At 40.9% G+C, this 25,324-nt stretch overlaps 1 protein-coding gene across 1 annotated transcript in view; it reads left to right on the forward strand.

Moving 5' to 3' along the window:
- The window catches only part of ATP13A4 (ATPase 13A4), a 138,848-nt gene that overhangs the window by 85,851 nt on the left and 27,673 nt on the right, over nucleotides 1-25,324 (forward strand). Inside the window, exons 14-24 of the mRNA XM_008705149.2 lie at nucleotides 2,147-2,281; nucleotides 4,617-4,787; nucleotides 6,312-6,469; nucleotides 7,088-7,276; nucleotides 9,864-9,925; nucleotides 12,484-12,634; nucleotides 14,462-14,548; nucleotides 14,780-14,933; nucleotides 15,461-15,572; nucleotides 20,840-20,964; nucleotides 24,961-25,124. Coding sequence (XP_008703371.2) covers nucleotides 2,147-2,281; nucleotides 4,617-4,787; nucleotides 6,312-6,469; nucleotides 7,088-7,276; nucleotides 9,864-9,925; nucleotides 12,484-12,634; nucleotides 14,462-14,548; nucleotides 14,780-14,933; nucleotides 15,461-15,572; nucleotides 20,840-20,964; nucleotides 24,961-25,124 — 1,508 coding nt within the window. The remainder of the gene's footprint in view (nucleotides 1-2,146; nucleotides 2,282-4,616; nucleotides 4,788-6,311; nucleotides 6,470-7,087; nucleotides 7,277-9,863; nucleotides 9,926-12,483; nucleotides 12,635-14,461; nucleotides 14,549-14,779; nucleotides 14,934-15,460; nucleotides 15,573-20,839; nucleotides 20,965-24,960; nucleotides 25,125-25,324) is intronic.

Genomic DNA, 25,324 nt, shown 5'->3' on the forward strand with positions numbered 1-25,324 from the left:
TGCCAACATACGGCTCCATGACTCCTACATATTTTAGTGTATATTTCTTGAAGACGAGGACACTGTCCTACATAAATGACAGCACAACCATGAATATCAGGAAGTTAATATTGACATGGTAATAACGACTGATGCTCAGACCCCATTCAAGTTTTGCCAGTGGTCTTAGAAATGTTCTTTATAGGAAAGGATTTAGAATTACACAATAGTATTGTTTGACACATCTCTTTAATCTTCAATCTTTCCTTGACTTCATGACCTTGACTCCTTTGACTCTGGTTATTTTGTGGAATGTCTCTTAACTTGGATTCGTCTGATGTGTCCTCACAGTTACATTCAGGTTATGCCCTTTTGGCTAGAATATCATAGAAGTGATGTCGTGCCCTCATCGCTTCCTCTCAGGTGGTACGTAACTTAAATCTGTCCTATTTCTGGTGATGTTAAATTGGATCACTTAATTAAACAGTATCTGCCAGGTTTCTCCATTGTAAATTTACTCTTTTGCCCTTTGTAATTGATAGTTATTTTGTTGAGAGATACTTTGAGACTATACAGACAAGCCGTTCTCATTAAATTTACCCACTGGTTGTATCCATTGTTGTTTCTTGGCTAAATTATTATTGATAGGTGCCAAATGGTGATCTTCTAATTGCATCTTTTCTCCTACATTAATTGTAATTTTACTGTAAGAAAAAGCTGTCTTTTCTCCCCTTCATTTATCCATTTACTTATGTCATATAGACTCATGAATTCCTATTTTATTTTATGGGTTAGAGTTCATTTATCATTATTTAGTGTGATGCTCCAATCTACAGGTTTAGGCAGTGAGAGCCCGTTAACGTGGCTTTGGTTTTTTTTCTTTCTCCATCTTCCCTGAGCACTTTTTAACCGAATGGTGCAACTAAATGTTGTAGCTTATGTGATACTTTTTTTGGCCCAGCCTTGTAATCAGCCATTTCCTTAAGGAACCCTGATTCTTTTTTGGGGGGAAGAATAGAATTTGGAAACCAAAATTTGGGCTCTAGATATGCACATTATTATTAGGATTTCTCTATTCCTAGGCCCTCTCAGAGAACAGAATTAGCGAATATATGTGTAAAAAAAGACCGACAGACAATACAAATGTATGTATTCTCACATACATACTCATTTACGTCTGTATTATTTTTCTATCTATTTTTTGAAAGCCATCAGTTTACACCGTTGTCTCCAATTCTAATTCAACACCCCAGAGTTCAGTCTAGTTTTATTGCCGTTTATATTTGTAACTTCCTTTCTTCATGAGAAACCTGGCTCTCATTAGCCTCATTGCGTCTGCTTATTCTATCAATCCCTGCTGGGTGTAACCCGTCATTTATCATTACTGATGCTCTCCCCTACTTCCATGTAGACACTTTTTTTCACCCTGCTTGGACTCCAACGTCCCACACCAGGCCACTGTCACCATGGGGGCCCTTCTCTCCCTCCCTGGGCTCTGACACCCTGCCCCATGCCATGTAAACACCTGTCCATCCTTGTTAGGCTGCAAAACCTGCAGCAGGCTGCCACCCACATCCCCAACCTTCTGCAAGGATGCCTAGCTTGTGGAACCTCTATAGCTTTGGGACTGAGTAAGGGAGGAGAGAAGCACAAGAAAGCAGTCAGGAAGAAAGGATGGAAGGAAAGCAGGCAAGAAGGATGGAATTCTCAATTTTTAAGTTATGAATAAGAATGAGATCTCTTCAAATGTTTAACATGCCACTTGCATTGTGTGTGCGCGTGTGCAGGTGTGAACTGCTAACATCTTTAGCAATTTTGCTATTAGTGATTGGCTATACATCCTTCTCTTTTTTTTAGGAGTTCTTTATATATTAGGAATATTAATCTTTTGTAATGTAATGTAAGTTTCAAACATGTTTTCTGAATTTGTCTTTAGTTTTTTCCTCTGCTTATTTATTTATTGTTTAACCGCGCAAAAGTTTTTATTTTATGTAATTTATTACTTTTTTTCTTATTGTTTCCAGATTTTGAATCGATGTTGAGAAACAGCTTCCCTTTAAAAAAAAATGTCCTGGTTGCTTTTTCATCGATTTCCAATTAAGGGAGTTGTTGGACTCTGCTTTTGTGGGAAAAAATCTAACTTGACTCTGCCATCTCATACTTTCAGCTGGAGTCCAAGAGCTGGAATCACGCTTCCTGGTACCTGGAGATCTATTAGTTTTGACGGGGAACAAAGTGCAAATGCCATGTGATGCCATCCTGATTGACGGCAGCTGTGTGGCAGATGAGGGCATGCTGACAGGTACGGTTCTGTCTCACAACTTACAGCCTCTGCAAACTCTCCCGGCTTCCTCCTCTATCTGAACAACGACGGCAAAGCACGGGCTGCTGTGGGACCTTCCCACTCCCATCAGTCTTACTAAACTGTCCTGCTCTGGATGGTTCTGAGGGTTCAAATGAAAGCTGCTTTCTCTGCGCTAAGTTTGATACAGTTGTAACTTTCTGCGTGCTTAGCATTTTCTTCTTGAACAAAGGGTATTACAACCTTGTCACTTTACCTTAAAAGGTTGTGGAGATCATTAGACGTTTCAGAATCATTTATAGCTTTTATGTTTAGTGTTTTCATATAAAATATATCTTCAGATAAACTTGGAGGATTTGAAAGCTGCTGATGACATCCTGAAACCCAGAATGTCAAGGCCAAGCTCTTTCTGGCTTGGCTGGAACATGTCGAAAAGTTCATGACTCAGCATTTGGCACATCTGCTGCTATGAAAATACACACTGGGAATTTTGGACTAACTGTATTTCATTTTTAAATAGCATGCTGGAGCTGGGAGGGACCTTAGAGGTCGCTGCATCCCATGGATGTGGAAGCTGAGGTCCAGAAAGGAGAAGTGACTTGTTCAAGGTCACAGCGCTTTGAGTTCTCACGCACACATATGAGGAGATGTTTTGCCAACATTTCTGTAAGCTAAAGAAGAATCAGAATGTCTTTTTCACAGGTGGACTAGGGGGCTGAGAAGACACAATGACATACGGCGGTTCCCACGAAAGCCCAAACTGAATCCATTTCTCCTGGGTAGCCCAGGAAGGGATGAAATAGAGACAAGAACACATATCTTTCTTTATTAACTTTACCAAAAATATTTTTTAAATGTGTGGCAGGCCAGTTTTCTTCCTATAAAGAATGCGTAGATTTGTAAAGATCCCTTAGTGCTGGGACTATTGCAATACTAAGGACCATTTTCCAGCAAAAGTGCGGAGCATACATCTGACTCTGTACTGCCCACTCTGCAAAGACCAGTGGAAGGCTTTACAAGGTTTGTTTCTCAGAACAGGCCCGAATTGTTTCCATAACTTCCTTCACCACCTTGTATTAGTACCCCAATCTGCTGCAATCTGTCCCTTCCACCACACTGGCAAAAGTTACCCATGTCCCAATTGCCAAATCCAAAGGATTTTTCAGATTTCTCTTCTTGTGGACCTCTCTGCTGCTTTTGACTAGTCTGACCATCCCTTCCTTTGGAAAACTCTGTTCTCCCTAACTTTCCAAGACAGCGCCTTCTCTCCAAGTTCTTCTACCACTGACCACATCATCCAGCGTCCTGTGCCGCGCCTCTTCCCCCATACACTTGATGTTGGTGCTGCTCAGAGCTATGTCCTAGCCCTATCCTCTTCTCTCCTCACACGTGGTCCCTAAGTAATCTCATCTCTCCCGTGGCTTTAATCATAGTCTGTAAGGTGGTGATCTGACTAAAAGTCTCTGGTCAAGGCCTCTCCTCTGAACTCCAAACCCAAATAAAGAAACTTAAGACATCTCAGCAGAGCCATTTCACAAGGCATCTCCAGCTCATGGTGACCATAAGGCAATTCTTCCTTCCTCCTATAATCCCTGTGTGGATGACTAATGCCACCCTCTGCTCATTCTCCCAAGTTGGAAACCGGGAAGCCATTTTGAATTTCTCTGTCCATATGACCTGCCAAGATGAAAAACTCCCAAAGTTTTATAACTTCTTACCTCCTTACTTCTCAAATCCAGCACTTTCTCTCTACTCCCACTGCCGACTGCCATAGTTTAGACCTTGTTCTCCCCAACTGAATGTCCAGCCTCCAACCTCACCAGACTTCAGTCCACTCCCCATACGGCAGATAGAGTGCTCTCTCTCACGCACAAATATGTTATTAGTCTCCTGAATAAAGCAGTGAAATAGCTATCCACCCCCTTCTGCCACTAATGCCTACAAAAACTATTTAAACACGTAAATATGCGCACTTAGACCCTCCGTGCTTTGGCTCCTACCCAGCTCTCATGGCCACTCACTCCCCAACACCCCACATTCTGGAATGCACAACTTGCTATTCCCTACATAGCTATTTCTAGTCTTTTTAAGCATCCACGTGTGACGTTACAAAACTTTCAGTATTTATAATACAACATTATACTTATTTGTCTGGACTACAAATCTCCTAAAAACAAGAACGCTATTTCTTTCTCCTTGAAACCCTAAAACCTAGGGCTGTCCCTGCCCGCATGGAAGTCTTATAACCAATGTCTGCCACAGGCCGAGTGAGTGCATGCGTTATTTAAGAGTGAAGTCTCCTCACCTCACAAAGTGAGATGCTTGTTTTCTATAGGAGAAAGTATTCCAGTGACTAAAACTCCATTACCCAAGACAGAGAGCTCTGAGCCCTGGAAAACACAGAGTGAAGCAGACTATAAGCGACATGTCCTCTTCTGTGGGACGGAGATCGTCCAAGCCAAGGGAACCTGTTCTGGGACGGTGAGAGCTGTGGTGCTGCAGACTGGTGAGCTAGCAGCTTTTGTTTTGTTTTGTTACTTTAATGATGTATTTTTGCTTCATTTGTCTAGTGCTTTAAATTTATTAGGTAAGGGATAGTCTTAGGTAATAAGCCAAACATACGTCAATTAATATATTTTAAGTGTGAATTGCATGATGGCGTATGGCCTTTTAGTAAAAATAATACTGACGACAATTACTATTCATGTGTTTTGTGGTTTATAAACTATTTCCATATATCAAACCAGCACAGCAAAGATGTCTCTTCCTACTTTGTACGTAGATAGGCTGAGCTCAGCACAATCCAAGCAGACTTAGAAAAAAATGAAACAGTCAGTCACCACCACCTAAAACATAGATCTTTTAAGCCCAAACCCCAAGTTCTTTCTAGTCAGGGTTAGAAACTGAAAGCTTGTGGGCTCCTGGGTGGCTCAGTCATTAAGCATCTGCCTTTGGCTCAGGGTGTGATCCCAGCGTTATGGGATCGAGCCCCGCATCAGGCTCCTCCACTGGGAGCCTGCTTCTCCCTCTCTCACTCCCCCTGCTTGTGTTCCCTCTCTTGCTGGCTGTCTCTCTCTCTGTCAAATAAATAAATAAAATAAAATCTTAAAAAAAAAAAAAAGAAAGAAAAAAAGAAACTGAAAGCTTGACATTGGAAAGTATTAGAAATTAAGACCATCAGTATTGACTGGGCCATATGGTTTAAATTTAAGTAACGTGTGTGTGTGTGTGTGTGAGAGAGAGAGAGAGAGAGAGAGTGAGAATGCTCATGAGTTGTTTCCTTAAAATGAAGGTATACTTGGGGGGTGCCTGGGTGGCTCAGTCAGTCAAGCATCCTACTCTTAATTTTGGCTCAGGTCATGATCTCAGGGTCATGAGACCAAGCCCCACGTTGAGCTAGGAACTCAGCACGAGTCTGCTTGTCCCTCTCCTTCTGTCCCTAACTCCACTGTCGAGCATGCTCTCTCTCAAATAAATAAAACCTAAAAAAAAAAAAAAAAAAAAAAGAAGTTATACTTGGAAAAGCTGTGCTCTGACCCCAGTGTGGTGGTTTCCTTGCTCTGGGACGCATTGAAATTAAAAGTAGAGAGAAGAGGGGCGCCTGGGTGGCACAGCGGTTAAGTGTCTGCCTTCGGCTCAGGGCGTGATCCCGGCGATCTGGGATCGAGCCCCACATCAGGCTCTTCTGCTATGAGCCTGCTTCTTCCTCTCCCACTCCCCCTGCTTGTGTTCCCTCTCTCGCTGACTGTCTCTATCTCTGTCGAATAAATAAATAAAATCTTTAAAAAAAAAAAATAAATAAATAAAAGTAGAGAGAAGAAAGATCAGAGAGTAATGTTCTCTAAAATAGGTGTGGTGAGATTTCCGTTCCGGGACTCAGCTATTTTCCCAATTATCCTTTAATTGTCTTTGGGCTTAAGCACTGTTTGAATATCTCTGGAGAAAAACGAAGGCCATGTTGAGGCTTAGAAGAACACTAGCGGTAGGATTTGTCATCCTGAGAATGTGGAGTGTGTGTTTGTTACTTCAGGATTCAACACTGCAAAAGGGGACCTCGTGAGATCCATTCTCTACCCGAAGCCAATGAATTTTAAGCTCTACAGGGACGCCATCATGTTCCTCCTGTGCCTTGTAGGGACAGCAACCATCGGGATGGTCTATACTTCGTGTGTCTATGTGCTCAGCGGGGTAAAGTGCCTTTGTTCTTTTAGTATATGCACACCTAACATTCATCTATGTATAAGTTATACTCTGCATGCTAACCTTAATCTCAGGCATGGTTTATAAACCTGGGAAACAAAGCCGAACACTGACAACCGCACATGTACTCACAGGTCCCCAATATCAGCCATCGATCACCAAGTAATATGGTAACGATCAGATCCAGAGGGACAAAACAGCGTTTACTGAGCTATCACATGCCTCTCGCCGGATACACTTCTCCTTATGCTATTTTTTTCATTTTCAACCTGAGAATATATTTATTCCAATAACGTAGTGTTTGGTAGTTATTAAAGAAGGAATTTAAAATAAAACCCAGATACCCAGCGTCGGTGAGGTCATGGCACATTTGTACATTGTTCTCTGCTGGTAGTTGTACGAAGCATTACAAACTTTTTCATTGCATTTTGGAAAATTTATGAGAGCCATACTCTTTGACCCTCTCATGTCATTTCTGGGAATTTGACCAACGAAGTAAAAAACAAAAAAAAAAGAAGAAGAAGAAGAAGAAACAAAAAGCCCTATGCACAATGCTGTTCAGGACTGATTGACCTGTAAGAGCTGAAGTGTGACTTTTTGTCCCAGGAACCTCCCGAGGAGGTGGTGAAGAAAGCCCTGGATGTCATCACGATTGCGGTTCCTCCTGCTCTACCCGCGGCTCTGACCACGGGCATTATCTATGCCCAGAGGAGGCTGAAGAAGAGAGGCATCTTTTGCCTCAGCCCCCAGAGGATCAATGTATGTGGACAATTAAACCTTGTCTGCTTTGACAAGGTATGTGTGTTTCATGCTCGTTCTCATCACCATTTTCTCGTCACTGTCTTTGGGTCGAGGTGCTTCCCACGCCTCTGGGGCAGGAAACAGGCGATGTGGCATCTGACTTCATTTTCTCTCTGGTTGGGTGTGTGATCCAGGAAAGGCACATCTTTTGAGCTCTCCGATTCTGGGGTTTAGAGGAGGGAGAATAGGTACTGAATAGGTGACTCTTTTACAGTCCTTCCAGCTCCAATGTTCTATAAAACCCAGTTCATTAAAATAGCATTCTGCCCCTTCCCAGTCAAAACCCCACACAAAGAACAAAACTGAAACCCTTTACTATGGTCACTGCTGTATCTTTAATGCCAAGAATATTGCTTAGTGTATAGTCAGTGCTCAATAAATATTTATCGAATTAATGAATGAATTTTAAAAAAAGGAAGAGTTTATTTAACTGTGTTTTACTTGGGTAATTGGACATGGTTTTAGGAAAACTCCAATCATATTCTTACTGTATTTCCCCATCTGTAGTATATTGCTTAAAATTATCCTTGATTATAAGCCAGTTATTCCCAACCAATCTCTTATTCTACCTTCTCTTGAATGTATTCTTTTGGTCTCTGCCTATACTGGGTGAGGGTGGGAGCTGTAAGAGGGGAAGATGGAGAAGACGGGCTGTTTTGTGCCCAGGTCTTCATTTATAAAGATGACTGATGACTGCAGAGAGAGGTCATTGCCTTTGAAGAAGTTTAACATTACCCACAGTTCTCCTGGTAAGGAGAGGCACGGTTTGCCATGTGGGGCCACAGGAGGAATGCCAGTATTTGATGAGGTCGTAAAGCAGGAGTGAGGGGAATGTTCGGGCCATGGTCTTTATTGGGGTCTCTCCAGGGAGGGCAAGTCAGGCTCATGATTGACTAGTTTGAATGAATTGGGTGAGCTTTGGGCTGTATGGCTTTCTCTGGCACTTGGCCCTGGTATGATGAAGGCAGGGAACTACCTCCCTGATACTGTAGTTCTGGAAACTCTGAGGAAGAGGGGCCAGGTAGAGGATTGGTTAGTTTGCTGTCAGAGGGCACGTATCGCATGGTGCACTGGGTGTTATATGCAAGTAATGAATCATGGAACTTTACATCAAAAACTAGGGATGTACTGTATGGTGAGTAACATAATATAATAAAAAATATTATTATTTAAAAAAAAAAACACATGCTGAGTCCCTTGCTACCTCTGTAAGTATTGGCTAGCCCCAGAGATGCAGTCTTTCTGTAGAAAGGTTTTTAAAGATGTCAAATCATCATAATATGAGGAAAATTAATGGAATTCAAGGGCATTAGAGGCAGGTGAACATAGGCACAAAAATGGATTCAGGAAAGCAATAGAGCTTGTGGTCTTGGCCAGAGCAAGACACTAGTAATGGGAGGCACCTTTAATGTCTGGCTAAGAAATCTGTACATACTCTTTAGGTAGTGGGGAATCTTAGAGGTGTTTTTTGCTTTTGCTTTTTTAATTGTTGTTCTCTTTTTTCTTAGTTTATTTTTTATTGTGGCAAAATGTACATTAACGATTTTAGCCATTTTTAAGTGGCTTTAAATACATTTACATTGTTGTGCAAACATCACCACCGTCCAACCTGAGAATTTTTTCCGTCTTCCCAAACTGAAACTCTGTGCCCATTAAACAGTACATTGAGGTTTTTGATAAAAGAGTATTAAGGGGATCAGAGTGGTATCATATAATTCCTGGAATATCAGAGAGATCTACCGAGATCGGAAGGTTAATATGGCTCCGGCCAGCATCTCAGTATTATTTTGTGATCAAACTAGCAACAAAGGAAGATGTTCTATTTATGGAATCGTCTCCTCCTTGGGGCTGGCAAAAGAAGCAGGGGTGGGAAAGACCATTATGACATGAATTTGAATAAAATAAGTAATAATTATGAGTGATTATCATTACAATTCGGTCCTACTCTATGTCAGATATGAAGTTAAGCACTTTGTATTACCTCATTTGATGTTCACAACAACCTTACCCGATGATAAGCATGTTACAGGAAAGGGCTCTGATGTTCAGAGGGAGTAAACAATTTGCCCAGGTCATACAGCTGGTGTTTTAAATGAATCCAAGCTCTTCATCGTTATCCCGTACTGAGAGAAATACCAGTAAGCACCTTTTTTTAAGGTGTCAAAAAGCAAAACTTCTGTTTAGAGCAGGGACAAATTCTACTCCCATGACTTATTTCTGATGACATACTTTTATCTCCTGCTCTAAAGACTGGGACTCCCCCATTCTAGAGCTCTTACAGGCTTACCAAGACTTTCCCATCCATTTAGTCTCCCATTAGATCCTCAAAACCAGCCTCTGAAGTACGTAAGGCAGATACTGTTTTTTTCCTTTCATCGCCGGCGTGGCCAGATAATTGGTGTGAGTTCATCGAAACTTCTGCCCAGGACCCCAGATACCCACCTGCTTGTGTCCTTCCTTGAGGTGCTGATCTCAGTAATGCGTTCGCGACATAACAGTTCTCTGTTAAAACACAGCTCGTGGGTTGTCATTATGGGGCTGTCGAATCTTCAGAGTAAACCGAGTGCTTGTTTCTGTTCAGACAGGCACCTTAACAAGGGATGGTCTGGATCTCTGGGGAGTCGTGCCCTGTGATAGAAGTGGGTGAGTATCCTGGACCGAACGCATTGGCATTTCTCTTTTCCTAGAAAAAACACTCTACATTTTTTTCTGAAAATTAATAATGATGACATTTTCACTTTGGCTTTGGAGCAGTGGTTGCCATAGTATCTTCATGTCATCTCTCTTTTTGAACACTTCCAAGTCTTATTAAAACGTGCACATCTCCCTCCACCCCACCCCTTGCCCTGTGCCATTCACAAACCTAGGAGGTGGCGGGGTTTCAAGTCCTTGCTAAAATGTAATTTGCAAAAACACAAAAACAAAAACACAAAGTAATTTGCTGTCAGCATATTAGTCAGGGGCCTGAAGTTGACCCAGGGTACCTAACCGGAGAATACCAGCACGCTGTCCCTCAGGGAGGCTCATTCCTTGTGCAAACGGAAGCCCTTGGGCGAGCCAGGAGGAAGAACACTGCACGGACTCGGGTACACGGCATTGCAGGGAGAGGAGCACCTGTCAACCGTAGCTAATGCCCTTACTTTCCCTGGTACTGTAGTTCTGGAAACTCCACCTTAATGCCTGAAACTCCTCCTGTCTGGCCAGAAAAGGGTGGTGGGATTTGCACAGCTCTCTTGTGTGGCCCTCTTGTGGCCATGTCTGACTTTGCAGCCCTGCCTGCTTTTTCTCGCCACTCCCTCCACTTGGGATCAGAACAGGAAACATCTGACATTTACGTTTTGGTTTTTTTAATAAAGTGCTTCTCTCTCACACTTACAACTTCCACCACAGAAGCCTATATTACATAAAGGGTACATTGTGGTTCTTCTGTGTTACTCAGATGACATAGAATTTATCCATAAAAGATTTTAATTACCTGCCTTTAATACACGTTCATGTTACAATATTATTTATAAACAAGTCTCTTTCCTGGGTGGTACTTCTAGTTACTTTATTCCGCAGAAGAAACCTCTTCTAAGTATTAAGCATTCTAAAGTTCTTTCTCTCAAAGATAGATTTAGATATATTCCTGGTCTTCCCTTAACTAGAATGTTTCTGCTTCAGCTTCTAAAAAAAGCGTATGCACTTATTCAAATACGCGAGCAGCCTGAGAGCAGCGTGTTTCTTATTTCCATGTGTGTTCCTGGTGCTGTGGCATTATACCGGGTACACATAGTACGCGCATAGCAGATGTTTGCTTTATTAAAATGAACTTACTGTGTTCCATCCTTTGCTTTTCCACTTATTGAATTGACATCCTATTATTTATAAAACTGTTTATTTCTAAAAGTAGCTCGTCAAACTTAAATAAAAACAATTGATAATAATTTTAGGTTATTGATTGATTAATCAGGCCTGCCCCTCTTTCTTCCTCCTTTCCTTCCTTCCCTCAAAAAGGTCAAAGTTGGCTTTAAATAACAAGGGAAATTTAGAATTTGAAAAAACATTGATAAATTTAATTAATAATATCAGAGAAGACTGATTTAATACTAGGTAGGAAGTAAGCATCTGACTTATAAGCTATTAAGTATCTTCTCGTAAAAGGTAAGCTCATCTTTAATCGTTCTTATCTTTTTCCAAAAGGCCTGCCCAATGTGCCTGATACTTCCAGAACCATCAGAAGGCTATCTGGGCTATTTGAAAGGGATCAATCGTAAACATTCAGATAAGAATACAAGGACAAGGATGAGAGAGTGTTCTATTTATTTGTCGTGCAAACCAGGGTTTGGCCCAATCCTCAGGAACTCAGTGTTACATATCCAGAATCACGTAGTGATGAGAGTGTGTGTGCCATCTTACAAATAAGATTTTTCTCCCCCCTTATCTGTGTTTGCTTTTCAGTGGGAGCTTAACCTTCTGTGTTAGCCGCACTGCTGGTGATTGCTTAATGTTACTGAGTACGGGGGGTATGTTGAAAACCACTAAGACAACTTGAACTTTTGATATATAGTAATAGATACAATCAACAGGGTCAGTAATCAAAAAGCCAAGTGGTTTTTGAACTTGTAGGGAAGCTTGAATGCGGAAGCCAGAAAAACATATGGCTAAATTATGAGCTAACACTGTGATGTGGTTGCTTTCGAGAAGAAAAGGCGAGAGCAAACTAAGGCCATATTTAAAGAATTGCAATGTCCTTATCATGAGAAATAATAATCTGATAATGAAGACCACATTTGAAGACAAACTACGACAAATACACACTTGTCCAATGAAGAGTAATTAGGATGGTGAGAGGTCTGGAATCTGCATATTGGGAGCACAGCCAGAGGTTCCTGTGTAGCCCCAGAGGAAGAAAAGATAATAAGAATGTGCTTCAAACTAGGGGTGATACTTCTAGTTTTTTCCATACCTCTGGAATTAAATCAGTGCTAGAGAAAGAATAAGGAAAAGAAAGAGCTTGAGAGAACCTCCAAGACCTTTCTTATACTTGCTGAACTTATAGAAGGATGATGGCTAAACGAAGCACTATTGATCTGGGGGGGTTAGAGAATGGGTACTAATGTAAACCATGCTAAATTAATTTTTAAATAGATATTTACTTTCAGAAGCTCCATTTTGGGATGGAGGGAGAGGACCGAAGCCCCTTTTCTTTTCTCCTTTAGCTTCCAGGAAATCCACAGCTTTGCCTCGGGCAGGGCTTTGCCATGGGGCCCGCTCTGTGCGGCCATGGCCAGCTGCCACTCTCTGATTCTTCTCGATGGGACCATCCAGGGAGATCCTCTGGATCTCAAGATGTTTGAAGCCACCACTTGGGTAAGACCCTGCTCTTCAGAGAAGCTCAGCAGCATCTTCAATGCCAGGACAACACAGATTTCATAGTTATTCAGTGCTTACAAGTGTGAGGTTTACAATAAAGAGTTGCATGTAGTGGTGACAGGCAAACTAATCTAAGCCTGTTTTCCTCATTTGTACAATGCGACTAGTAATATTATCTCCATTGTAGGGTTATTGTGAGCATTAAATAGAATGATGCATTTAAAAAAAATTGCTGGCAATATGCCTGGCATTTTACAGATTAATAGGATTAATGTAATTATGATTATCATATATCTTCCAACTCTTGAGACAATATAATTATTGTGTAATTATTTTCCAACTCTTGAGCAATGTCTGGTTTTAAAGTTTTCTAGAACATGGGGATTAGGAAACAGCACTGTCCCCTGTGCTTAGGCTAACTCTTTGTTACCAAAAGTTTTATTCCTATTCATTGACTATTGATTTTGTTTCTAAAGCTAGAAACAAGAGAAAGGGAAACCATGAAAGAACTTTTGTTGAGACTTTGAAGTAGATTTAAGAACACATGGTGTAGTTCGGGACTTCCCAGTTCTGGTTTTGTCTTTGTTCTGTAGTCTGGCTTCCCAGTTCTAGTTTTGGCTCTGTTCTGATTGCTTGACCCTGTGAAGTCAGGCCTCATGTTGGGGCTTTGGCTCTCATGACCTTAAAATGACGGGACTGAATTAGATCAGCAGTGTTCCTATAAAACGAACAAACAAAACGAAACAAAACAAAACAAGGAAACCAAGCTGGAATCTTTTCTTAAAAGGAAACCTTATTTGCATGGCTGCATATAACACCCAGTACTCATCACAACATGATGTACTGTATGGTGGCTAACTGAGCATAATAACAATAAGTAAATAAATACATAAATAAATAAATAAAATGCATCTGTCTTCACACACAAAGAAAGAAACCTTATTCAGAAGCATTCTATAAAAAAACAACAGTTGGAGTTGCTGTGGTTGAGAGAGAAGAGGGGGAGTACCCAATGAAGTGTGGGAAGCGCCCTCCATCTACTTAACCGCAAGCCCACCTCCCCCCCCTTGCATCCGGGTGCTCTGCTAGACCCCTGGGATACATGCGTTAGCCCCGCGGAAGGAGCCGATCTCTAGAGTCCCTTACAGCTCTAGCGGGGCATGGTTCTGCAGCAGGTTGATGTAACTTTGTCAGTCCCCCATCCTTCTTGGGTTACTGTTTCTATACCTTTAAGCAGGAATTACAATTTTCTCCCTGAGATTTTTTTCAGCGGCTGGATGATATGATTACAAAACATTTTGACATCTTTGGGTAAAAGGTTGCTTTGACTATAATTTAGGGTTATTATTTCAGCAATTACTGAGTGTTTACTGAACACTAGCCATGCACATCACAGTCCCTGCCCTGCCTGGCCCTGAGGACCGTCGATTTAAATTAGACCAAGAGGGAAGGGCAGAAACGGCTTCAAACAAAGACCCTCGCACACAAGTCTGGCTCTTCCTGCTCACTATTTTCAAGTTGAGCTCTTCAGAAGTGGAGAAGGAACCTTTATGCAGCACATTCCAACAGAGAAAGCAGGACAAATTGCATGAATAATTCAGAAGTGTCTGCCCTTCAAATTCTGCTGCATTTCCAATGCACTTCCCCCCCCCCCCCATGGTGAAATAAGTCTGGTTCATCTCCATCTAGCTGAGGGAGGAGACACCAAGAATGAGGATTGAGGTGGTGTGAGGATTTTCTCAAGGGGAGAGTTTGAGCCTGGTATTAGTGGATGAACAATAAATAAATAAATCTCTACAATGAAGTATCCCATCTGTGAAATAGGAGATGGCTGTTTCTGGGGACGATTTCCACATCAAAGGAGTGCCAGCATATGCCATGGTAGTTAAACCCTGCAAAACAGCCAGCCAGGTAAGCCTTGCCTGCTATCTGCCCTACAATGCTCAAACTCAAAGGGAAAGTCTCATCAGGCCTACAATTTTAAAAGGGAACAGATGTGTCTTCTTTGAATTCCATCTGTGAAAATTGCTAAGACCACCCTCTCTGTATTTGTTAAAATAAGGATTAAGGGAGGAGTAGTTAATTCCTAACAGCTAGGAGCTATGTGGGTATGTCCCGCTCCATTCCTCATCCTACAACCAGGTCCCAGTGGAAGGAATTGCAATCCTGCATCAGTTCCCATTCTCATCAGCACTGCAGAGGATGACAGTCATTGCCCAAGAGATGGGGGGTGATCGGCTGGCATTCATGAAAGGTGCACCAGAAAGGGTGGCCAGCTTTTGCCAACCCGAGACAGGTAAGTGAATAGACTTGTAGTACGACTGACAAATCTGTATTTCCAGCCCAAATGTGTTCCACCAGCACTAGATCTAGGAATCTGATTCCCTACTGGTCATTGCTAATGTGGTGACTCAACTGGGGTCCCAAACTCAATACTTCTTTCTCACTTCCTATGTTTTCCATCTTGGTGAATGGTACTACCAATAAATGGTTGCTGGTTAATGGAGAAAAAAGAATTACATGCTTTCCCCATCTTTCTTCTTTTTTCCCCCCTCCCTTCCTCTCTTTCTTTCTTTCTTTCTTTCTCTTTCTCTTTCTCTTTCTCTTTCTTTTCTCAATGCTTTATTCTCATTTCAGTTTCACTGGATCCCGAGAGATCAGTCCTAACAATGTAATTATGTCTAGGGTTCCCACCAACTTATTTGTGTATCTTTTTAGAAGTGTGTTTTCTTGGGAAAGCGTTGGATCTGTTTGTAAAGAATTTCTCCACCAGTACTGGATGAATAAATGTTGCATACTAATCTTGCATTATTTTCTGAACAGTACCAGCTAGTTTCGTTAGCGAACTTCAGAGTTATACAACACAGGGCTTCCGGGTTATAGCACTGGCCTACAAGAAGCTAGAAATGGATCATCACAGCACTGCCTTGACAAGGTAAGTGGGGAGGAATTGATAAGGCAGAATGGTTTGCTGGGCAGTGGACTGGGCAGTGGACTGAGCAATATAGCTTGCTGGGATTGTGTGCATAAACTGTGTCTGAACTTGGTAAACAGGGATATAGTCATCCCTGTCCTGCCGCAATCACAAAGCTGACATGAACACTGGGAGAATTTATGAGAAGTAGCTGTATAAACTATAAAATATGACGTAATTGTACAGCTTTGTGAAAACAGACATGAATATAACCAGTGTTCCAGAGAGTTTGAAATTGTGGTTATGACCCCATTTTGAACCAAACACAAGTAGCTAATTTTTTTAGAGTTAGCGAATTGGTTGAGAGTTAGAAAACATAACATTTGTCTGAAAAAAATTCTCAATAAGTACTCAACTTAATGAAACAAATAAATAGAGCTTAGATTTAACACATGATCCAGGTGATGTTTGTAAGACAGCAAGAAAAGCTTCAGAGGAGCCATTCTAGAGCAGGTTTTGATATGTAAAAGAGGTGCTTAGAAGCTAAAATGGACTGGGGTATTTATTAGTTCAAATTTGTTGTTTTATTTTCCATGGCTTGGAGATTACTGTTTATTTCGCCTTTGCTGCCACGTCCAATACTCTGCGTCAGCTTCTATGGGTAACACTGCTGTGGAGATAATCAAGGCTTCTCTTGTTATTTTGGATTTTAAATTTGGGAGGTCTAATGTAATTGTGTTCAACCCTGTCAGATTCAGATTACTGTAATTATATTTTATAGCACTTCCTTTAAGATTAAATTCATATGTAATGCGATCTGCACATACGCTCCGTACAAAATAAATATAATGCCGACTTCTATAGTAAAAATAGAAGCAAAAATACAATTCATGACAAAAAGTAATAATTCAGCATTTGCTCAGCTGACACCATTAAATCAAACTGAAGCAATATGTTGCTTGCACCTGTGTGTAGAATCACAGCGGTGGGGGGGGGGGGCTGCAACAGCTAGGAGTGCAGACTGACACAGGTGTGTTTACATAGTGAAGTCTCCAATACCACCAGCGGTCGTGCCGTCAGTGAGATGACCCTGAGATGGTTACAAATTCTTGGTTAAGCTGAATAATTTATATAATTCATTTACATGGTAGTTACATTCCTGAAAAATTCAGCTGAATATCAAAAATGTCACTTTGTGTTTATATGTAAAACACAGCAAGGGGAAGTATAAAAATTTGTATTTGTTTAATATAATATTAGTAGAATTAGGTATACACTAATAACATGGTGTACTATATAGCATAATAGCAGTACATTATAAACAGTATAAGCCTATACTGGCTTAGGAAAGTATAAATGATTTTTTAATGTCCATGAATGTCCTGTAAAATATTCAAAAGGCATGTGGGATGTAGGAGAATTCTTCATTGTGCATTGGTCATTGCAGAAAATCATGCAGAGATGCCTAAAAAGTATCCAGAATGTCCTCTAGAGGCACTCCCGTTGAGAACCACCCAAATGCCCCAACTTGGTCACTTTGCTAAAGGGCAGAGAGGGCGGTAGCTCATGGAAAACCACTGAGTATTGGATTCCGTGGCCAGCTTAAATTGACTCTTAAAACTTTGGCTATTACAACTCTGGATATTTGTTGTAATTTAATTGATGCAAGCCATTCAAGTTACTCAAGTCAGAGAGCTAAGAGTGAACTTTGAGGGGCGCCTGGGTGACTCAGTCGTTAAGCGTCTGCCTTCGGCTCAGGGCGTGATCTCGGAGTCCTGGGATCGAGCCCCACATCAGGCTCCTCCACTGGGAGCCTGCTTCTTCCTCTCCCACTGCCCCTGCCTGTGTTCCCTCTCTCGCTGGCTGTCTCTCTCTCTGTCAAATAAATAAATAAAACCTTTTAAAAATAAATAAATAAATAAAAGTGAACTTTGAGATTGGAGCTCACATTTTAAGGAAAAGAAAACTTGGGTCCAGGGTGTTGCAGAATTGAGAATGGAAATTTGTTTCCTGAGAACCCATTGGCAGATATATATATCAAGACTCTGGCTGCTTTGCTGCTGCCTTTGATTATTACAATAAAATATTTGTATATCTACAAGTTTCAAAATCATGGCTTTGGGGCTGGTGCGGATAACAAAGCACTAAATGGTAAAGGTACATGAGCAACAGGGAATGATGAGGGCTGGGGCACACAGGAGAGTATATGCCGTGGCTGACAGCATTGAAATTCCCACTTTTCAAAGTCTGGTAAGATCTAAACACTTGTAGGATCTAATCTCAGGTTGTCAGTTTGCCCTCCTTGTGCTAAAGCCACATCAACACCACATCTACTCCTCGCTAAGCTAATTTACCTGACCTTTGCTAATCCCTAATTAGAGCAGAACACCCTTTCTTTCTGGGGGCGGGGGGGGGGATGTGTGTGTGTGTGTGTGTGTATTTACTCAAAGTCTTCCAGCACTGATATCATCATTTCCTTGTGTGTTCTTGGCCCACCTTTTGCATATTTCAACCTTTAAAAATGGCATGGATTTTAAAAGCATGAGGTGTAATCTCATGGATGACAATGCTGCCTTTGTATTATATCCCCCATTCTTTATTATTTTTGGATGTTTCAAGAAGAGGTATAATTTTCTGTGCAGGAAGCAGGAAAAGATATCTCACTATTCCAAGTTGCAGAGCTTGAGATCCCTCAAGAGACCACTTCTCTTTACTTCTTGGTGCATATTGAAACTCATGAAAAGAAGAATCATGTAGTGTGAGAGCCAGAAGAGATCTTGGAGATCGATTAGTTTTACCATCTTATTTTACAAAATAAGAAATAGATTACCAGGCAAAGAAAGTGATTTGCCCATGGTCATACAGCAAAGTAGTGGTAGATCTGGGATTGGAAGTATAGTCTCCTGATTATTGTGTATTGAACCCTATGAACACCATGTACCAGAGGAACCAGAAATAGGAGTGCCAAGGTAGGCTGCAGACTATGTCAGATAGTAGCTCCTGTGGCCATTTTCTGTCTTTCTTTCTTTTTTCTTCCTTCCTTCCTTCCTTCCTTCCTTCCTTCCTTTCTTTCTTTCTTTCTTTCTTTCTTTCTTTCTTTCTTTCTTTCTTTCTTTCCTTTTTTGATTTTATTTATTTATTTGACAGAGAGTGAGACAGCCAGTGAGAGAGGGAACACAAGCAGGGGGAGTGGGAGAGGGAGAAGCAGGCTCCCAGCGGAGCAGGGAGCCTGATGCGGGGCTCGATCTCAGGATCCTAGGATCACGCCCTGAGCCAAAGGCAGACACTTAATGACTGAGCCACCCAGGCGCCCCAATGTGGCCATTTTCTTGACCCAGTCTGGTGCCTTGTGGTTGGCTTCTGTCCTGTCATCTCTGAAAATATCTAAAGCCTGAGGCTTTGGATACAAGGGCCACTAGAAAGATTGGAGAACCTCAATCAGGGATGAACTAAGTTATCATTCAAAGAACAGCTCAAGTATTTTCTGTTCCAGAAAAGTTTCTGCAATCACTCCACCCAAAAATGATTACGCTTTCCTCTCTGACTCCATAGGACCATTTTTTGTACATCATGGTACTTTCCCCAGCCTTCCATACAACTGAGGTGGTCAAGTCGAATGCTGTCCTGCTGGCTAAACATGAAATCTCTGGAGTTAGGGGCTACTGTAGTTTCTGCATATTCTGTCCTCTCTTCCTTAGTCCTGTTCTTTTCACCGATTTAGGTATTTAGTAAATGATTAATCACTTGACAGACTGACTGGCTTCGCTTTCCATGAGAACCCATTGGCAGCAGGATTTCTGGAAGAGGAAATAAATTTTCCTAGGCTGCCTGTCAAAAAAATGGTCACATCAGACACCTGGCTGAGCACTTTTGCTGTGTTGGGCATCACGTGCATGCTGTTGAGCCTGTTACTGAACCAGGCAGGTTTGATCTCAAGTTGTTGAGACAGATCAAATAGCAAAGAGTGGTGAATGATACATGAAAAAATAAAGTGCATGTTACTCTGAGGTAGAGGTAAGATGCTGAGAGAGCAATTATTTCTACCTGGGGAGATTTCTATGTGGAGGTACATGTGAACTGGTCCTCAAAATATAAATGGGAAGTTAAATGGCAGATCATGGGGGAACTCACAGCCTTTTCCATGAGATAAGAAAGAATGTCTTATGGCAGTCCAGAGCAAATGTTTTGAAATGGTTGAGTACAGAGCATAACCATGATGGCTGGTTCACTTTGTCTGGAGGTTAGGGTAGTTGAAGAATTTAGTGATAGAGAAACCTGGGAAGATAGTTTGGAACCAGATTATGCAGAGACTTAATGCTGGGTTCAGAAGAATGGGGAGTTCCTGGGGTCAGTAATGCCAACTATGCCCACTTTCTTCCAGCAACTCTGGTGGAGGTGTTAGTAGTGTCCTAGGAACATGACTAACTCTAGTCCATGCCCCCCGCTGACATGAGGCCCAGCATTGAGATGCCCATGGCAAGCAAGGCCAGGTGCTTTCCTGGGTGCTGCTTATATCCATATTTCAGCCAGAATTAGGCAATGCTGGTGTCTTGTTCTTATGTCTGCTAGAGGTGTCTAGGTCTCAGATAAATGGATCATGGGAGAATTTTTGGACCCCCACCCCCAAAAGTACTCCCCTGCACTTAATTCTGTGGAATGTCTTGGTAATGTTCTTGTGATGAATGGGAGCCTCAGAGACCCCGCTTCCTTGCAGAAACATTCACACTTTATGTAAAAGAGCAATGCTGCCCTCTGAGGGAGGAAGAGATGGGAGGAGCTTGGCTTTAGAAGAGGGGCTGTTTTTTGAGCCTCCTATCTCCTGGGGCTAAAATAGTATTGCTTAGCGGCTTGGATTCTGGAGAAACTGGTATTTTGTTTTCTTGTTCTTGAACCTCACTGACTTTTCATGATGTTCTGTACCAGAGCTAGAACTCCTCTCTTTTGGCCGCTAACAAGTGAGATGCTGGAAATCAGACTAGCCACAGCAGAAAGAAGACTTTGGGTCATTCAAGTCATTCTCTATGAAAGTTAAAGCACACCTTTTGCTTAATAAATACTCTTTCTTCCAATTGATTCAGTCAGAGTAAATGTCTCAGTGTCCTTCATGTCCCCTCCTGTCTTCTTTCTGGGTATTTCCTAGCATGTATTCAGTGGTTAAGGAATGGTGCTTAAGTGGGTAAGCTGGTAGGAACTCTGATAGGAACATATTTGCCCTTGTTTTTGTTTTGCTTCCCCTAAGAAAGACCATAATGTGCTATTTCTGCTCAATTATATGTATATATTTCCAGGGACACAGTAGAATCAGACCTGATATTTCTGGGATTGCTCATCTTGGAGAATCGGTTGAAGGATGAGACAAAACCCGTTCTGGAAGAGCTCATCTCAGCCCGGATAAGGACTGTAATGGTCACAGGTATAGAACAAAGTGTACGTGAAAACAGAAAGAATTTGATGTGGAAATAGACAAGATTCACTCATTTCCTAAAGATTGTTGACTACCTCCTGTGGGTTGGACACCATTCTAGGTATTGGAGATCGTCAACAGAAAAGGCAAAGTTACTGCTCTCGCCAAGTTTCTATTCAGGTGGGGTGAGATAGAAAATCAATCGATCGATCAAATAAGTAGCTAGCAATAAGAGTTATGAAGTACATGGAATAAAACAGGGTGATGTGGTAAAGCATGTCTGATGGGCTAATTTGTACGTGGTGTCCTCTTGGAGAGGGGCTATTTGAGATAACACCTGCCTGATAAGAAGATGTGAGCCATCAAAAATGATGATTTTTGTTGTTAAATGTTAGAGGAAGAGAAATGCTTAGTCAGTGTGGTCTGCAAACTGCACTGAAGGCCCATCAATAATGAGACTTGTGATTCTGGTGGTAATAAATGCTATCCCCGTACTTCTCTCAAACCTCAAGTCATACAAACAGGGGAGTGGTGAGAAAGGATCATGCAAGAGAAGTGTGTGGAATTTCTTAATGAATGCTTCTGAGTGGAATAGATGATTTCTTAATGCATTCATTTATTTGAGTGTGTGCCTTTCTTTCCCTGCTTTTAAGTCAGATGCATTTAACTCTGATAATTGTGTCACCAAGATACAGTAGTTCCCCACCAGAGCCCATATTCCCCAGTCCACTTCCCCTGAACCCAACATCACTGCGGGGAACTCTAGGATACTTCTACTTTCTCCTCTGTACCTGCTAATTTACTACTGAGAATTCCCCTTACATTATGATGCTTCTGTTTCAAATATCTTTATTTAGCACTTATTTGACACATTCTCACAATCTATCCTTAGTACTGAAATAAGAACACATCATTCTGTACCCTACCTCTTCACTTCTGCCCTCACATAGGAATTTTGTTCTGTTTCTTGGCTTGCTTACTTACTTATTATTTTTTTTCTCAAGACTTGTCCTTGGACAGGATGGAAGGGTGATATGCTCTCTGATTTCTTGCACATCCCAGATATCTTTCTTTGCCCTGACAGGTGAATGATATCTTGCCTGGGTATAGGATTTGGGGGTTCTGGTCCTTTTTTTTTTTTTTAATGATGTCTAGTTGTTATTTAAAGTCTAATGCTAGTCCAATGTAGGTAATTTGTTCTCTTTTGTATATAATCTTTTTCTTCAATTTTGGAGTTTAGACGTACTACCAGGGTATGTCTATATGTTTGTCTTTTTGTCATTAATTTAGTATGGAACATAGCACTTTTAATCTATCTTCTTTTTGTCAGGGAAATTTCTTCTGTTGTTCATTTAATTATTGCCTTCGTTCTGTCTCTTCCTTTTTCCCTTCTGGAATTTCTATTATTCACATGATAGGCTTCCTGGATCTATCCTCTCAGTCTCTTATCTTTTTTTCTTGTGATTCTTGTATTTGTTATAATTTTGCTTTGTGCTTTAAGATTTTTTTTGCATCCAGTTTTTCCAAACCACAGACTCAGGTTCCAAAAATTACCATTAAGTCCCTCAAATCACCTCTTAAATGTTAAGTTCTGAAATCATGTTTTGGGATGAAAATGGCCCTTAAAAACCTTTCCTTTTTTTTTTTCTTTTGGTGGTGGTGGGGGGAGAGGAGGGCACCTTTGAGTTTTCTTAAGTGCATTCATTATTTGTAATGTTTTAATGCAGGTTTCATCCATCTTCGGCAACTGCTCTATTTTGCCTGTCACGTGTTCTGATTGTTCTGCTTGACCTTTTCCTATTTAGCTTCTGGGGTTTCTTAAATAGATTGTTATATTTCTCTGTCAGATGATTGAGGCTCAGGCCGGGGCTGAATATCCCAAACAGTTGAACTTCTGGAGTGATAGATCGCAAACTTGTCCTGTGTTGCGAAGCAGCCCAACTCTTGGTGCCCTGCTGAGGCATGTAAGGACACCTCTTAGCTCTCAGGGCTCCAGCCTCAGGGTAGCAAAGCTCTTGCCCACAGGTTAGCTATTCTGGAGATTCTTTTAAGTACTTTGGTAGAAACCTGAAGAAAGCCATGTTAGGGATAGTCATCCAGGTGTTATATTATTTATCGTTTAGTGGTTGCTCTAGGAGTCACAACATCTGTACCTACCCTTTCAAGAAGGCTTACAACCATAAAAATCCTCTGCCTTCTCTCCTTTATGTTATAGTTGTCATGTATATGCAACAAATTATCTTAGTTTCCCTTCCTCTAAGAATGTCTTTATTTCTCTTCATTTCTGAAGGATACTTTCACTAGCTATAGGAGTCTGAGTTGACTGTTCTTTCTTCAGCACTTCAAGGATATTCCACTAGCATCTTGCCTCCATGATTTTTGATGAGAAGTCTCTGATAATTCAAATAATAATTCCCTAATATATAATATGTTGTTTTCTCTAGCTGCTTTTAAGATATTTTCTTTATCTTTGTTTTTTAGAAGTTTGATTATAATGTTTCTGGGTATGGTTCTCACTGAATTTATCTTGCTTGGGATTCACTGAACTTCTTAAATTTATAAATTTAAATCTTTTACCATATTTGGGAACTTTTCTGCTTTATTTCTTCAAAATATTTTTTTCCTATTCTCATTCCTTTCTCCTGTCCTTCCTGGACTCTAATGACATGAATATTGTTATTCTTCCATCTCCATCCTTTTTGTTTTTAAATGTTTCCCTCTGTGTTTCAGATTGTATAACTTCTATTGAATTATCTTCAAATGCACTGACTCCTTTTCCTGTCATCTCCATTCTGCTCTTGAGAGCATCCAATGAATTTTTTACTTCAGTCATTATATTGTTTGAGTCTGAAGTTGCAATTTGGTTCTTATTTATAGGGTATATTTTTTTCTCTTGAGAACTTCTATCTTGTCATTTATTTTAAGAGTGTTCACCTTCACCTCATGGAGGAGGCTTATAAGAGCTGCTTTAAAAATATTGTCTAGTAAGTCCGACATCTGGGTCATCCTTGGACAAGCAACTGTTGATTTTTTTTTTCTTGAGAATTGACCACATTTGCCAGGTTTTTTTGTATGTTGAATATCGTGAACATTTGACTATTATATTATGAGACTTTGGACCCTGTTAAATCCTCTGGAGAATGTTGAGGTTGTTTGTTTGTTTGTTTGTTTGTTTTAGCAAGCAAAAATCTAGGACATGAGAGGTGATTAATATCATAGTTCAGCTCTTGAGCCTTCGGCTCTTCTCTGGGTTTGTTCCGTATGTGCGCAACTCTGAGTTGACTTCATATACTGGTTAGTCTTGTTGTCTCGCTTGTCTCCTTTCTTGGGTCTGCCTCATACTTCTTCAGCCTTCAGGCTCTTTTTTTGTGGTTTCTCTGACCAAAAAGACTAAGTTTCTCTTGGAGTTTTAGCTTCTTTCACAGCTGTGGGACTGGGGTTCACAGTCAGGTCAAACACGTGAGAGGAAAGAGAAAAAACAAAAAAAAGCCAAGAATATCACCACCTTGTAGATTGTTTCTCCAGATTCGACTCCCTTCCATATTCTGCCTGCTTATGTTTACTTTTCAAAATCCTTAGATAGTTGCTTTTTGTATTTTGCCCATAGTTTTCCAATGTAATCAGTGGGAGAGATAGATTTTAGTGGTTTTATTCTAGTTTGGCTGAAAGTGGAACCACCTGATACTATATTAAATCGGTGGGATTTTGCTAAACGTTTACCAAGCTAACAAATGATGGAAATAGATTTGAGATTTGCCTTTTTATTTTTTCCTTCCACTCTTTGGGAAAAAAAGGACTGGTAGGTTATGAAGTAACCAGATGAAAAGCAACAAGAATCACAAAAAGGATCATGAATCCATGGAGAATCAGAGTGAGAGAGACTAAGAAATTATTTCTTTCCACACCTAAAATAAGTTCTGAACCCCTTACCCTGGTTTTCCAGAGCATACACGAATTGATTCTATTTCTTCAACCTCATCGTGCTATACTCCTCCTTCCTTGTAGGTGACAATCTTCAGACTGCAATAACAGTGGCCAGAAAGTCTGGAATGGTTTCTGAAAGCCAAAAAGTCATTCTTATTGAAGCGAATGAAACCACTGGGTCTTCATCAGCATCTATAACTTGGAAATTAGTAGAAGACAAGAAACACATTGCATACAGTAATCAGGTATACCTAAAAACAGAACTTCTGCCATATTATGGCTCACAGTGTTAGCTACTGAGCAGCTTTGAGTAGCCGAGGGGTACAGGTACCTAGGGTCAACATATTTCTCCAAATGTCTAACACGTATGCTGTCTGAAGAGCTCCTATCAGTTTCTCATACTGTCTTACTGAGCTTTAATGTATAGTGCTTTCCTGGGTGCTGG

The sequence above is a fragment of the Ursus maritimus genome, unplaced genomic scaffold (assembly GCF_017311325.1).
Source record: "Ursus maritimus isolate PB19 unplaced genomic scaffold, ASM1731132v1 scaffold_4, whole genome shotgun sequence".
NCBI classification, from domain to species: domain Eukaryota; kingdom Metazoa; phylum Chordata; class Mammalia; order Carnivora; family Ursidae; genus Ursus; species Ursus maritimus.